The sequence below is a fragment of the Pseudophryne corroboree genome, chromosome 2 (genome assembly GCF_028390025.1).
Source record: "Pseudophryne corroboree isolate aPseCor3 chromosome 2, aPseCor3.hap2, whole genome shotgun sequence".
In the NCBI taxonomy this organism is placed as follows: Eukaryota; Metazoa; Chordata; class Amphibia; order Anura; family Myobatrachidae; genus Pseudophryne; species Pseudophryne corroboree.
Genome location: NC_086445.1, coordinates 81,353,928 through 81,369,663, shown reverse-complemented (window position 1 = coordinate 81,369,663; position 15,736 = coordinate 81,353,928). Strand labels below are relative to the sequence as shown.

The following is a 15,736-nucleotide window of genomic DNA, read 5'->3' as shown; positions in this document are numbered from 1 at the left end:
AAAAGTCTATGACAAGTGAGGCAATACCAACCCCCCCCCCCCCCCTTCCCTCCGCCTACCTTGTCCGCACATCTCTGATTAAAACTCACCAAATACTGCTGTACCTGTGTATAATACCAACATGAACCCTTGGGCTCGTATATTGTGGGTAAATCTGGCTCTGGCCTACTGAGCCATTTACCTCATTACATGTCCCTGATACATCTACCTGACCACCACCTACATTTGGGCGTAGCCCACTGTGCTGTAACTAGGCATTTTAGCTCTGTGTGCAAGAAACGGTATTGGCACGCCCCCCCACCACCACCACCACCACTATGCAAGATAGGGGCAGTGTGCGCCGTAGGCACGCGAAAACTATATAGGGGCGTGGCTTCACTGAGAAGGGGTGTGGCCACAAAATAATACCAATTCATACTACGGTGTACAGTAGTCTCCATTATTCAAATGACGCCGCACAGTAGCGCCTCTACACCAGGTAGAGCCCCTTTTACACATTACGGCAGCCAGTCCCCCTTTTTACACATTACGGCAGCCAGTCCCCCTTTTTACACATTACGGCAGACAGTGTCCCCTTTTTACACATTACGGTATACAGTGCCTCCTTTTTACACATTACGGCAGACAGTGTGCCCTTTTTACACATTACGGCAGACAGCGTCCCCCTTTTTATACATTACGGCAGACAGCGTCCACTTTTTACACTGTACAGCAGACAGCGTACCCCTTTTTACACATTATGGCAGACAGCGTCCCCCTTTTTACACATTACGGCAGACAGCGTCCCCTTTTCACACTGTATTGCAGACAGCGTCCCCTTTTTACACATTACCGTAGACAGCGTCCCCCTTTTTACACATTACGGCAGACAGCATCCCCCTTTTTACACATTATGTCAGACAGCGTCCCCATTTTTATATTGTACAGCAGACAGAGTCCCCTTTTTACAATGTACGGCAGACAGCGTCCCCCTTTTTACACATTGCAGCCAGTCCCCCTTTTTACACATTGCGGCAGACAGAATAGATATAGAGATAGATAGACAGACAGACAGACAGACAGACAGAGAGATACTTACCATCTCTCCCCGCTGGCTCAGGCTCCTCGGTGCAGGTGCAGCAGATCCCAGGCAGGGGAGGAGGAGGAGGGAGGGGTACTGGAGCCGCAGCAGCGCAGTGTAATTGGTGGTGGCGCTGCTGCAGAAGTCACCCTCCTTCCGCATTGGCTGGCCGACGCCGCTGTGAATGCTGGGATGAGGGAAGCGCATCCCAGCATTCATAGCAGCGCCGGGCAGCCAATGCGGAAGCAGAGGGACTGCTGCAGCGGCGCCACTACCAATTACATAGCGCTGCTGTGGCTCCAGTCCCCCTCCCTCCTCCTCCTCCCCTGCCTCCGGCGCTGCTGCTCTTCTCTTCTCCTACAGCCGTGGCGCACACAGCATAGCAAAGGCAGCTTATAATGAGTCAATTTGACTCATTACAAGCCGCTAGCCATTGCACCCTCAGGGCGACTGCGCTGTGTGCCAGGCACACTTGGCACACATATAGTTACGGCACTGGTAGCCCATATAGTACATCACGTGTCGTGTGCTGGCTTGGTGGGTATAGTGGGTATATAAGGTGTCTGCACAATTTATGTCACTTGTTGCTGTCATGGGTAAAAGTGGTGATTATCCAAGTTGTGAAAAGGGATAATTATCGGCTTTCGGGCCAAGGGTGGCAGTATTTCTGACACAGGCAGTTTGGGAACTGTCCGCGTGCTGCTGTGGTGAAGGTGTATTGTGACTGGACATATTGCAGTATTGTGAATAACCGACGAAGAAACTGCAGAGCACCACGTGTCATTGATGTGAGAGGTGAACGTTGGCTACGAAGGTGCGTGAGGGCCGACGACACACTACAGTCCTGGAGCAGCTCACCATCAAAATGAACCTCGGGGGCTACCAGACGTGTGTCTAAACAACAGTTCAGCACGTCTAGCTGCTGTCCGTGCTGCACACGGCGGTTACTCTGGCTATTAGCTGGTGGTCATAATAATGTAAAAACGGCGGCTCATGCGCCGCTGGTGCGAGCAGTGTCCCGATTTTAATCGGCAAAATGTTGGAAAGTATTCCCCAGTGTTTTAGGTTGCCCAGACATATTTACTACTAGTATTACTAATGCATTTGTTTTGCCTGTTTATTGGCCCTCATTCCGAGTTTTTCGCTGGCAAGCTGCTTTTAGCAGCATTGCACACGCTAAGCCGCCGCCTACTGGGAGTGAATCTCAGCTTAGCAAAATTGCGAACGAAAGAATCTCAAAATTGCGAATAGAAATTTCTTAGCAGTTTCTGAGTAGCTCGACACTTACTCTGCCACTGCGATCAGTTCAGTCAGTTTCGTTCCTGGTTTGACGTCACAAACACACCCAGCGTTCGCCCAGACACTCCCCCGTTTCTCCGGCCACTCCCGCGTTTTTCCCATAAACGGCAGCGTTTTTTCACACACTCCCATAAAACGGCCAGTTTCCGCCCAGAAACACCCACTTCCTGTCAATCACATTACGATCACCAGAACGAAGAAAAAACCTCGTAATGCCGTGAGTAAAATACCAAACTTCTTAGCAAATTTACTTGGCGCAGCCGCAGTGCGAACATTGCGCATGCGCAGTTTGCGGAAATTCGCTGCGATGCGATGAAAAAGAACGAGCGAACAACTCGGAATGAGGGCCATTGTCTTTTTCATGGATTCATTTTATTTTAAACCCTTTTTTTTTTTTCACCAGCAAAACACATTAAAGTTAACAGATATACTATACCGACTTTGTATGACTCTTCCATTTCTCAGAATAAGAATATGCTGTTTCTTTGTGTCGAACTTTACATCCCGTGAAAGTTAAATACCCGACAAAGGATACAATAATTGTTTGTTGGGGAACATATATTTCATGCCGCAGTAGAAAGACTTACCAAGGGAGAAACAACCTTTTTTATGCAGGTTTTTTTTTTTAATACTAGAACTTATTACTTGTTTTATATATTGCTTGAGAAAGCCACATACTTTACCTTGTGAAGTCAAACTAAAAATTCCCAGATATTATATATCAGAGCTTTGTCAATACGCCCCTTGTCCTTTGTCGCGTCTTTTCTCCTTGGGTAAATAAAAGGGGGCGGTGTTGGATGAGCTGGAGGAGGTGTATAGTTACTAATTTAGGGGATATTTAGGGGTCTATTCATCAAGCCGTGAAAAGTGTGAAGAAGTGAGCCAGTGGAGAAGTTGCCCATGGCAACCAATCAGCATTGAAGTAACATTTACAATTGTACGGAGCAGCTGATTGGTTGCCATGGGCAACTTCTCCACACTTTTCACTGCTTCATAAATAGACCCCTTACTCACCAAACCCAGGATGGCACTGCTTCTAATTATAGACCAGCCACCAGTTCCTCCAGGGATCATCTCACTGCAAAAAGTCACCTGACTCCATGACTGATATCGCCCCTGGATCCTCAGCAGCCAGCACACGTGACACTCCACTTGAGCTACGACCATACGTCATGCTCTAGGCCACATCTGTCCACTTTGCCATCCTCAAAGTCCATATTAGCAAAGCATTAGTTTGTTGAACGCACTTTTTGTTCAATTCAAGTAAGCAAGAAATTAAGTATAGCAATCATGATGAAAGCTTGCTAGCTATATATAGCTAAAGTACGTACAATTGCAGCCTGTGAGGACTGAGGAAGCAGAAGGGATTTTATAAGGACACTACAATAGCAGTGGCAAACACAGGATTTCTAGAGGGGAGTTTCCAAATGCAATCCACAGTCTCCCATTCTGTGGGCCACTGGAGCAACTGTGGGAGTCTGGGGGAGTGGTAGAAGGACCCAGTAATGATACAGAGGGAAGGGGGTCCTAATCTGCACACCATAATTAGGTAATGAGGTGCTACTCTGCTTGAGACTTAATACAGTGTACAGAGGGGAAAAATAACAGGTGCACTATCTCACACTAGCTCAACCTGTAATAATCAGAGGCATTTAGCATAATCCTTGCCAGTGCTATGAGCTTACCCACTGCACCAAGGTAGCCTCTCATTGGGTAAGTCCCTAATACTAACTACAGGACACTGAGGTAAGACTCCTACATTTTGTTTATTATGGCAGTCAATATTGGGGGGATTCCCTGGGGTGTGGGGCTTCCTGAACCTGCCGTGGCTGGGCATCCCCGGGGCACCGCAATCTAACATTTATTTCAACACACTATGGCACTTATAGTTTGTTTTATATATGTGTAACACTTTCACACCAATTTCTTTCACTCTTCACATTACACACAGAGGCAGAACTCTGGGAGGCAATGGAGTCATCTGCCGCCGGGCTCCTGCTCTGAAGGGGGGCACCTCTCCTCCCATTCTGTGACACCATTGAATCAAAAGTTAATTGATAGGTGCTGCTGTCTTTTCAGTGGCCGACTTCCTCACTGGTCCCTGCACCTTACAAATAACACCCTCTTTATTATACTGAATATACACCTTTTACAAGTATCACACCCAGGATTAGAAACCACAACCTATTACACTGGAAGCAGACACCTTACTGATGGAGCTATTTGCTCCTGTATAGGAAATATGAGAAATTTAACTATATGAAGATACTTCTCTGACAATTACACATAACTTCATATAGTTAGAATTCTCATGCTTCCACTACAGGAGCAAATTGCTCCATCAGTAAAGTGTCTGCTGTTAGTGTAACAGGTCATGGGTTCTAATCCTAGGTATGACTGCTAAGAAATGTGTGATTTAAAATAAAAGACAATTAAATGTATAAATACAGTATATACATTTTTTTAAGAACACTCCATACACACACACACACACACACACACACACACACACATACATGTGTGTGTATATGTGTGTATATATATATATATATATATATATACACACACACACACACACACACACACACATGCACACATACATACATATATTTATCTTAATATAGGAAATAGGGGGGCACCAATATTTATCTTGCCTCCGGGCAACTGTGACGAACTTACGCCACTGATTACACACACATGCAGCAGCAGCTGCTCCTACCCACTTAACTCTTTGTTTGTATCACTCTTGCGGTGCCCTGGGGTTGTCTGGCTGGGTGGCTTTGGGGTGCCCTGCCCCCCGGACCTGAACCCCTGTAGTTAGTGTTAGGGACTTACCCAATGAGAGGCTACCTTGGTGCGGTGGGTAAGCTCATAGCCCTGACCAGGATTATGCTAAATGCCTCTGGTTATTACAGGTTGAGCTAGTGTGAGATAGTGCACCTGCATCTTTTTCCCTCTGGACCCAGTAATGACCCTGGACATTAATGTAAGTAAATAATGGTCTTTTCATACACTGGATACTGTATGGAATACAGTATTAATATTTAACACTCCCCCCCTCTCCCTTATCCGTTGTTTGCCTATGAAATAGGAGAATACATTTATATCCTCCCTAGTTAAAAATGTTGAGATTCAGGGTCTGGTTCAGAGGTGGATGCTATAGGCACCGCCCCCTGCGTCTTCAAAATATACAAAAGCCTCAGGAAAAGAGACGCCCACCGCCGGCTACTGTGATCTGTTGCCTGCGCCGGGAGACTTGGCATCGGATCAACATCTCCACCATCGGTGAACACACGACTGCTGCAGACTGTCAATCATCCATGGTCTGCAGCCGTAATGTGTCTGGCGATGCAACACCAGATCTGCACGTGCACAGATCTAAAAACATTGGTCAATCGCAACCGGTTAGCCACGGCATCTATCTCTGAATCAGGCCACTCAGATGATTTTTTTGCGCCCGGAGACTTGGCATCGTATCAACATCTCCACCATTGGTTGCAGCATCAGACATCTGAGTAACCTACAGGTTACTCAGGATGCCTGGCAAAACTATGCACCTACGGGCCAGGGAAACTGCACCGGAGGACACAGTCACTGACCTTGGTACATCCAGAAAGCGGGGCCAATACTCACCCATTTTTTGCAACACTGACTGTCACCAACACACGACTGCTGCAGACTGTCAATCATCCATGGTCTGCAGCCGTAATGTGTCTGACGATGCAACACTAGATCTGCACGTGCACAGATCTAAAAACATTGGTCAATCGCAACCGGTTAGCCGCGGCATCTATCTCTGAATCAGGCCACCCAGATGATTTTTCCTCCTTGGATTTCTTTCTGAAATCGATTATTAGTAATTTATATAGGTCTAATCATATTAGGTAGTGTTGTACATCAGAGGTAATCTTTAACATCAGTCCGGGCCCCAGTGGTTCTTACATTATGGTGCGTTCGCCTGTGACTTTTTGAACACGTCCATGAAGGAGCCCAGAGCCAGGAGTAAAAGACAATATATTTGTGGTGAGCTTTCCCCGCCATTGGATGATTATGGCCCCCCGAGGTTAAAATGTGTGTGTGGCTGAACCAGGCGCCTCCCCCCATCCTGGACAACTGATAATTATGGTCCTGCTGGGCCGGGAGATCCTGCTAACTGTGGATAGCTTTAACCACACAAAAATCAGAATCCAGTTAGCCTACCAGTGTGTTTGTAGACAGTGGGAAAAAACTGTCACATGGAGGAAACACTGGGAAGAACATGCAAACTCCACACAGACAGCACCACGGTCGTAATTGAAACCAAGGCCACAGCAATGTGAGGCTATAATGCTAACCACTGTCTCACTGTGCTGCCCTTGGTTATATAAACCTGTCAATTACACGTCAAAGTCCATCGTTCGGCCATGTTAGGACCAAAAACTTTATTAATTTCCACTTTGACCTCTTCCTCCCAAAACACTGCTTGATTTATGGTGTAAATGAATCATGATTGTGAGGGGAGACTGGGACTGACTTAATGATACCATTTTGCACAGGGCAAGGACGCCCCGCGCCCCCCCCCCCCCCGCTGAAATGTGAGCGCATCACTCAACAGCAATGCGCTTGCATCTTAAGGGTTGCCCCCTGCCTCCGCAGTCTAGCTGTAAAGGCAGTCGGCGGGCCGCCATATCTTTGGTCGCAGCGGCTGCGTGTGACGTCACGCAAACAGTCCAGATGCTCCCTCCCCCCAATGCCGCTACGACACCCCCAAAATACTGTGAATTAGCCCCGTCGCCACCCCCGCCAGTACTTAAATTGCGAACGCGATCTTCCGATCTATGTCCTCGTGCATGTGCACAGGGGGGTGTGCGCATGTGGAGAAGTGCGGAAATCGCAGAATAGTGATTTCCGCACTTCTGCAACTGAAGCTGAATTAGGCCTGAAATCTGCCTGGAAATGCTCTTTCCTGCATGGCAGCCATCAGGGGGGGACTGTGGGGACTGGTGTCCCGGGCCCTTACAGAGAGGGGGGCACACCCCTGGCTCCTACCACCAATACCTGTAGAACTGCAGCAGTCTGTGAATCAACAGCAGGCTGATGTGCAGGAAGAACGCCTTAAAACAAGCCTTCCCTGCGCATCAGCTCTCTGTAAATCGCTCCTGTAGGACCGCAACACTCCACCTATGTGTAACGTCACAATGTATGACATCACATAGGGGTGAAGCAGTGCGGAAGAATCTTTTTTTGGGGGAGGGAGAGGCCCTGTCTATTTTGTCAGTCCCGGGCCCCATAATTTGTGATGGCAGCCCTGTTTTCCTGTATAACGTGCAACTGGCAGGCACAAAATTGGTTCAACTGAAAGCCTAGCGCAACTCCTGGTTTTCACCATTTCCAAAGATTTGAAACAGGAAACAAGTCATTTTGGTGGAGAAAAAGCTGACCTAAATGCAACATCTCCATCTTTTTATTCATATTTAAATATTAATATCCTATAGATTGTAAGCTTGCGAGCAGGGACTTCCAACCTCTATGACTGATTGTTATTAACCAGTTTTGTTTTATCATTGTGTCCAATTGTAAAGAGCAACGGAATATGCTGCGCTATAAAAGAAACGTTTAAATAAATAAATATCCCACAATACATCTCTTTTTTTGCCCGTGCAAATTAAATTTTCTCACCATCCTGTCACTGACCGACGATGCCCGTTGTTGTTGGCCGACATGTGTGGACATTGCGGTGCATACGCATGCGCAGTCCATTGAACAAAAACGCACAGCAGCAATCAGGTCTGAATCACCCCCATGGGTCATAGACACGCCCGTCCAGTGGCTGATATCTCAGCGGCACTGCACATGCCCAGAGCTCACGCCCAGAGCTGTAACTACGTGTGTGCCAGGTGTGCCTGGCACACAGCGCAGTCGCCCAGAGGGCGCAACGGCCAGCGGCTTGTAATGAGTCAAACTGACTCATTACAAGCCGCCTGTGCTGTGTTGTGTGCGCCGCGCTGGAGAAGAGGAGAACAGCAGCTCCGGAGGCAGGGGAGGAGGTGGGAGGGGGACTGGAGCCGCAGCAGCGCTATGTAATTGGTAGTGGCGCCGCTGCAGCAGTCCCTCTCCTTTCGCATTGGCTGCCCGGAGCTGCTGTGAATGCTGGGATGCACTTCCCTCATCCCAGCATTCACAGCAGCGTCGGCCAGCCAATGCGGATGGAGAGGGACAGCTGCAGCAATTACACTGTGCTGCTATGGTTCCAGTCCCTCTCCCTCCTCCTCCTTCTCCCCTGCCCGGGATCTGCTGCATGAAGCCTGCACCGAGGAGCTTGACTGCCTGAGCCAGCGGGGATAGATGGTAAGTATCTATCTATCTATCTATCTATCTATTCTATCTGCCACAATGTGTAAAAAGGGGGACTGGCTGCCGTAATTTGTAAAAAGGGGGATGCTGTCTGCCGTAATGTGTAAAAAGGGGGATGCTGTCTGCCGTAATGTGTAAAAAGGGGACGCTGTCTGCTGTACACTGTAAAAAGGGGGATTCTGTCTGCCGTAATGTGTAAAAAGGGGGATGCTGTCTGCCGTAATGTGTAAATAGGGGGACGCTATCTGCCATAATGTGTAAAAAAGGGGGATGCTGTCTGCCGTAATGTGTAAAAAGGGGGACGCTGTCTGCCGTAATGTGTAAAAAGGGGGACTGGCTGCTGTAATGTGTAAAAAGGGGGACTGGCTGCCGTAATGTATAAAAAGGGGGACGCTGTCTGCCGTAATGTGTAAAAAGGGGGACTGGCTGCTGTAATGTGTAAAAAGGGGGACTGGCTGCCGTAATGTATAAAAAGGGGGACGCTGTCTGCAGTAATGTGTAAAATTGGGGACTGGCTGCCGTAATGTGTAAAAAGGGGGACGCTGTCTGCCGTAATGTGTAAAATTGGGGACTGGCTGCCGTAATGTGTAAAAAGGGGGACTGGCTGCCGTAATGTATAAAGGGCTCTACCTGGTGTAGTGGCGCTACTGTGCGGTGTAATTTGAATAATGGAGACTACTGTGCACCGTAGTATGAATTGGTATTATTTTGTGGCCACACCCCCTTTCCCATGAAGCCACCCCCCCCATATATTTTGCGCACGCCTACGGCGCGCACTGCCCCTATCTTGCATGGGGGGGCGGCGCCAATGCCGTTTCTTGCACACAGTGCTAAAATGCCTAGTTACGGCACTGCTCACACCTATGTCACTCCTACCATTACAATATACTAAATGCCATTTTGACGTGTAAAATCCATGCATGATGCACATGAAACATAAGCTGGCAAACTGCACATGGCATAAATGGCTTTTCTATTTGTTAAATGCGCATTTTCAAAATTTCCTAAATTACCCTTTTTAGGATCCCCACCCAAAGTTCTAATAGTAATCCAGTTATTATGTGGAATTTTGAAAAACAAAAAGAAACCAGTGGTCAGACCTCTATAAAAGCCCTGCTGGATGCATCACACATTTTAGTGCCGTCACTTTCACCCAGGCAAGTTAGGAAACATAAATAACATAATCTCATTTACAGCTATTAAACATGGGCAGTTCAGCGTATACATTCTCCACAGCATTAAGAGCATATCGCCGTGATCATGGCAGGGCAAGGGTTAACTTTCCCCCCCCCCTCTTCTTCTTAAATACACTGATATTGACTCCCAGCTGAGCACATGCCATGTTGTTAGTCTTAGGCTGCTGACCCCTCTGGTGGTTCTTTGCAATCATTGTTTTGCTGTCAGATTACCCCCAGCCCCTCTCCCCAGCTCTGCAGCACTGTAGGGGTTAATCCGCCCTCTGGCAGTGAAAGGGTGAACTGCAAGATAATTGTCACCCTTTAACTCCCTCTCAGGTTTCTCGGGGAACTTCCTGAGTGACAGATGACATCACTGGAGGTGTGACTGAGTGGTGATGTGGTGCTGTGAGAAGCTGCTGGTGTGTAGGGCAGGAATTCTGCTGCTGCTGCTGCACAGCACTGTGAGCCTTCTTCCAATCCTCTCTGCACTAAGTTCACCTAACACTGGGGCTGCCTGAGGTAAAGGAACAAAGTATAGGTGCAATAAGGAAAAGAAATCTCAGCACTTAACGTGCATGTGGGATCAGGCTGGCTGAGGGTGTGGGAGCCTGAAACTCCCAGGCATCTGCAGCAAGCTGGAAGGAAAATGATACCAGCATGGAAATCACACGAACACGTCTCCCCTCACTATCCCTGAATAAGGAAGCTGACTGCTCTCCGTTCCTTGAGGTTGACCTGCTGCTGCTGCTGTGCCGGTGAGTTTCCTGCCAGCTAACCGCATGGAAATTTTTAGCCCCAGTAACTATATAATGCACAGTCAGGACATGCAGGAAGGTAGGCTGCTTCGTAACAAGTGGCAGGACTTGCATGCTGATGGGAGGCAGCTGAACTGATTTCAAATTCCATTTGCTTTTGTTTTTGTTTTGTTTTTGGAAAAAAAAGGTCCTTTCAATCAGACAAGCATTGTGGAACAGCCAGGGAAACGGGAACAGATTAATTCCTGCCGTACGGCTGAGTACGGAGGTCTACAAGATTTATGGGCACCTACAGTACCCGTGGCTGGGAACAACCAGTACTGTTATCGTCTTTGGCGGTGGAGAACATCAGTCTGCACTGTACACAAGTAAACAAGCATGAGAGGAGCAGGTTTGCCGTTGCTGGAGAAACTGCGTGGCTGGAGACCTTGCAGGAGGGGACGCTGGAGGACTCTAAAGTCACAGCTCCTTGTGGCCAGCTTGACATGTGCCATGCTGTTAGTGTACGTGTGCACCCAGGACCTGTTGCAAAGTCCTTTGCCTTTCTCATTGTTATGGGAAAGTCCTACCAAACCAAGGCAGGTCACAGTCCTCATCTGGTATGAACCTTTCGGCAAAAAGAAACGGCTTGGAGACTGCCATGTACTGTTCAACATTACCGGCTGCCAACTGTCAACCAACAGGAGCCTTTCACAGGAGGCTGACGCCATCTTGTTCCATCACCGAGACATTGGGGACTATGTCGACTTTCCTATGGACAAGCGTCCAGCTTCTCAAAAATGGATCTGGATGAACTTTGAGTCACCATCACATTCCGCTTGGCTTTCCACCTTAGGGGGCATATTCAACTGGACCATGTCCTACAGGGTGGATTCAGACATATTTGTGCCATACGGCTATTTATTTTCCAGGAAACGTGCCAAAATAATTATCCCCCGCAAACGAAAGTTGGTCACTTGGGTAATTAGCAACTGGAATGAGGATCACGAGCGAGTTCAGTATTACAACCAGTTGAGGGAACACATTGACATTGATATTTACGGGAGGTATGGAATGGATTTAAAATACGACAGCATTGTAAAGACTGTGTCAGAATATAAATTTTATCTTGCCTTCGAGAATTCCCTGCACACGGATTACATCACTGAAAAGTTATGGCGAAATGCGTTCAAGTCCAGCGCTGTCCCCATCGTCATGGGCCCCAGCCGGTACAACTACGAGATGTTCATCCCCAGGAACTCCTTCATTCATGTGGATGATTTCTCCAGTCCCAGAAAGTTGGCCATGTATTTGAAATTTCTTGATAGGAACATTCACATGTACAGGAGATATTTCACGTGGAAAAAAAAGTTTGATATCCACGTGACTTCATTTTGGGACGAGCATTACTGCATGGCTTGTGGAACCGTCAAGGCAGCCGGCAATCGGTATCAGACGATATCAGATCTCGCAGCTTGGTTTGAGAGCTGATACTTCCTCTTAGTCCTAATGACAATGTGAGCCATATCCGGCAATATAGGCTTTGCAAGGCTCTACGGATTCATAAACTCACTCACTAATGCCAGATTAGAGCCAGGATCTACGGCACGGGAAACCTAATCTGGAGAAGTCAGATTTCTAAAGAGACCACGCTAAAAGATAAAATTCTTGTAATGAAATTCAACCCAATCTTTTATGTGTTCTACTTCTCTTTCATAACAATTTTAACAATTTCACAGGTTGTTTTTTTGTTTTTGTTTTTTTTCATAGTAATATTTATAATTGTTTTCTTGTTTTGAATATCAGTTCAAGAAGGCCTTCTATCATGGGAAATATTTATAAACTCATTATTTATATAGGATGTGTTTTTAACTTAAGTTTTTCAAAAGTAAGTTATTTTGCAGGTGGATTGGAGATTTGTTTAGACAAAATGATTTGAATATTTATGTTTACGTACATAGAAGATAATATTATTACTTGAAGTCTATACTGAGAAATTATTTACGGTTCCTTTGGTCTACAAACTGGTTGTGCAGCAATTTGCAAGGTAAATGAATGCACAGAAGCACAGGACGTTACTTACCTTTATGGGTAATATTTTGCTATGCAAAAGTTATTTTTGTAGAGTATAGCATAGCTGGAAGGCTACATATAGACTAACAGTCAGCATTTATGCAGATGGGAGTTAAGAAAGTCACATTGGGCGGATGTACTAAGCTTTGGAGAGTGATAATGTGGAGAGAGATGAACTACCAACCAAACAGCTCCTAACAGCCAGCAACATGGCATCTAGGAGCTGATTGGCTGGTAATTTATCTCTCCCCACTTTTTTTTCTCTTCAAGGCTTAGTACAAAGGCCCCGTAGTGAGGACTCGGAGGCAGGAACTGAAGCATACTTACCTGTTTTACAATATCCAGGTGGGTGGACTCCCCCACATGGTGCTATGAAATGCATCTTCATAGTCCTGCCTCATTATACAATGGGGGTCATTCCGAGTTGATCGCTAGCTGCCGTTGTTCGCTGCGTAGCGATCAGTGAAAAAAATGGCTAATCTGCGCATGCGTATGCACCGCAATGCGCACGCGCGTCGTACGGGTACAAAGACCTTTGTGATTTTGCAATGGTTCTAGTGACGATTCCAAACGCACGGCCGATCGCAAGGAGATTGACAGGATGAGGGCGTTTCTGGGTGTCAACTGACCATTTTCTGGGAGTGTTTGGAAAAACGCAGGCGTGGACGGGTGTTTGCTGGGCGGGTATCTGACGTCATTACTGTGTCACTCGTCGCAACAATCATCGCACAGGATAAGTAACTACAGGGCTGGTCTTGTTTTGCACAAAATGTGTTTGCAGGCGCTCCGCTGCACAGGTGTTCGCACTCCTGCAAAGCGAAAATACACTCCCCCGTGTGCGGCGACTATGTGTTTGCACGGTTGCTAAAAACTGCTAGCGAGCGATCAACTCGGAATGACCCCCAATGTTACTATTTGCAGCATTGTGCAAGGGAAAGGGGGATATGATAAAGCAACCCAAAGCAGATAGCGTCACCAAGCTCCCAGACCTCACTTTAGGGGAGGTAGGGCGATTACAGGAGTCTGGTCTACTTTCCCGAAAATTCAAGAGTCTCTTGGACATTCCAGGAAAGTCGGCAAACAGAATTTTTTTATTTTTTTATTTATCAGATTGCAGCCTACACCTTTGCTAGAGCTACTGACAACATTGAGGGATCCAGCACAAAATGGGCATTGAAAGCGTTGGATTATGTTGAGTAGTAATATTTAACCCACGTGTGTTGGCCGCTGAGAACATGGTGTTATGGGGTAGATTTATCAAATCTTGGAGCGAAATAAAGTACTAGTCAGCCTCTACCTGTGGCTGCGCAAGTAAAATGACAGAATTGGTTTCTATGAGCAATGTCTCTACTTTATCTCTCTCCAAGGCTTGATAGATCTCCCCCTATGACTCCAAATTTGCTGAACCCATATCAACATATCAGATGTTTGATCTTATTTTGTAAACAGCACTAGAAAATACACAGAACCCCAGCACTGCCCTACTTTTCAGCCACATTGAATAAGACCGGAATAAAATCTGATTCCATAACAGGAATAGGACTACAGGGACAGATAGGGGTCTCGTACAGGGTATTCCCCCCTGGCAGAGAGGATGGTGTTTGCTGGCACTAGCGAGCCGCTGGTTATTGGCAGTATGTGAACGCACTGACACTGACTGATGTTTCTACGTTGTCCGTGTTTTTGTTTGTGTATACAAGACAGGATGTGTTTCTGCTGTGTTATATGGATTTTGTACTTTAACTAATGCCTAAAAGTGAATGCATTTGTTGCACATAAAATAAAGGGTTTACAACATGGGCACTATTTGGGCGTCAGTGTCTGGGATGTATTTTTGCCGTAAACCGGTTGCGTGTGCCGCTATTGCTGACCGTCACTTATCTCGAGCTCCTCACGTGGCTGGAAATAATCGTTTTATTCTAGAGTAATTTATGCCACTGCTCCCAACATTTGGGAAGAGAAGGAGGGGGGATATTATGTGCCGGCCAAAGGTGAACGCACAAACAGGGAGTGTGGCCTAATGCCAGAGTCTAACGCGCATGCCCAGGCCTACGGGAACATGGCGACTTCGCCTTGTTCCCTGGGACATCTCCACTGCGCATGCGTAAATCACCCGGAAATGGCCGCGGCGGCCATTTTCCAAGTGATTTGGGCCCGCACTGCAGGGCTGTTGCCGATGGACTCCGGAGGGGTAAGTATGTGCCCAGAATCATCTATGATCAAATCAAAGAGCATTGGCCCAGATTTATCAAGCCTTGGAGAGTGATAAATTGCACGGTGATAAAGTACCAGCCAATCAGCTCCTGTCATTTTTCAAACACAGCCTGTAACAAGTCAGTTAGGAGCTGATTGGTTGGCACTTCATCACCATGCAATATATCACTCTCCAAGGCTTGATAATTCTGGGCAATAGTATGTGATAGACAGACATTACCACCTTCACTATAACACTGGTTTTCATTTGGTGTGTTGCCATAGCATGTAATATTTTCTACCACTCATATAAAACATAAAAGTCACCTGTACTTAAGCATGTATATCCTTTAAACCTGGACTGTTAGGGTGCCTTGAGGACCGTATTTGGGAACAATTGGATTAAGATGTTCTGATCTCTCATCCACTGCAATGCTTTCTCTTTGTAGTGTGACTGACAGCATGGGATGGGATAACTCATCTATCTGGGTCTGGAGTGTGTCACCACCAAAGATCCAGGGACGGATCTAGACTTTTCTTTAGGGGGGGGCGGTTTACTGTTTAATCTTGACTCCTCCCTCTACAGTCCCAACTCCTCCCATCTGTAGTCCTAACTCCTCCTCCTCTCAGTTCTGACTGAACTTTTTGAGTGAGACTGAGATAGAGCTTTGTGATTGTTCTATCTACATGTGACTGTGCTATGGGGTAATTGTATTTATTAGCCCTAGTAGCCAGTAGCCACACACCAGCAAGTGAGGGGCAAATGCTCTGTAACCCTTGCTCTCCTGGCTCCCCTGTGCTGCTGTGGTATAAGCTGCAGCACATCGTTCTGCCTAAGGCTCTCCCAGGAGAGCTCTCTTCTGCTC

The 15,736-nt window shown here is 46.9% G+C and overlaps 1 protein-coding gene and 1 long non-coding RNA gene across 3 annotated transcripts in view; one reads left to right on the top strand and one right to left on the bottom strand.

Annotated features, from left to right (window-relative positions):
- Nucleotides 1–15,736, bottom strand: part of LOC135050522 (uncharacterized) — a 142,816-nt gene that overhangs the window by 41,575 nt on the left and 85,505 nt on the right. The gene's annotated exons all lie outside the window — the stretch shown is intronic.
- FUT4 (fucosyltransferase 4) lies at nt 10,270–14,496 on the top strand. The gene has a single exon (XM_063951462.1). It carries the CDS (start codon nt 11,004–11,006, stop codon nt 12,093–12,095), a length of 1,092 nt encoding a protein of 363 aa, XP_063807532.1. The 5' UTR covers nt 10,270–11,003; the 3' UTR covers nt 12,096–14,496.

What these genes read in the sequence shown, in the direction of transcription:
- FUT4 (XM_063951462.1), top strand. Translation starts at nt 11,004, where the DNA reads ATGAGAGGAGCAGGTTTGCCGTTGCTGGAGAAACTGCGTGGCTGGAGA.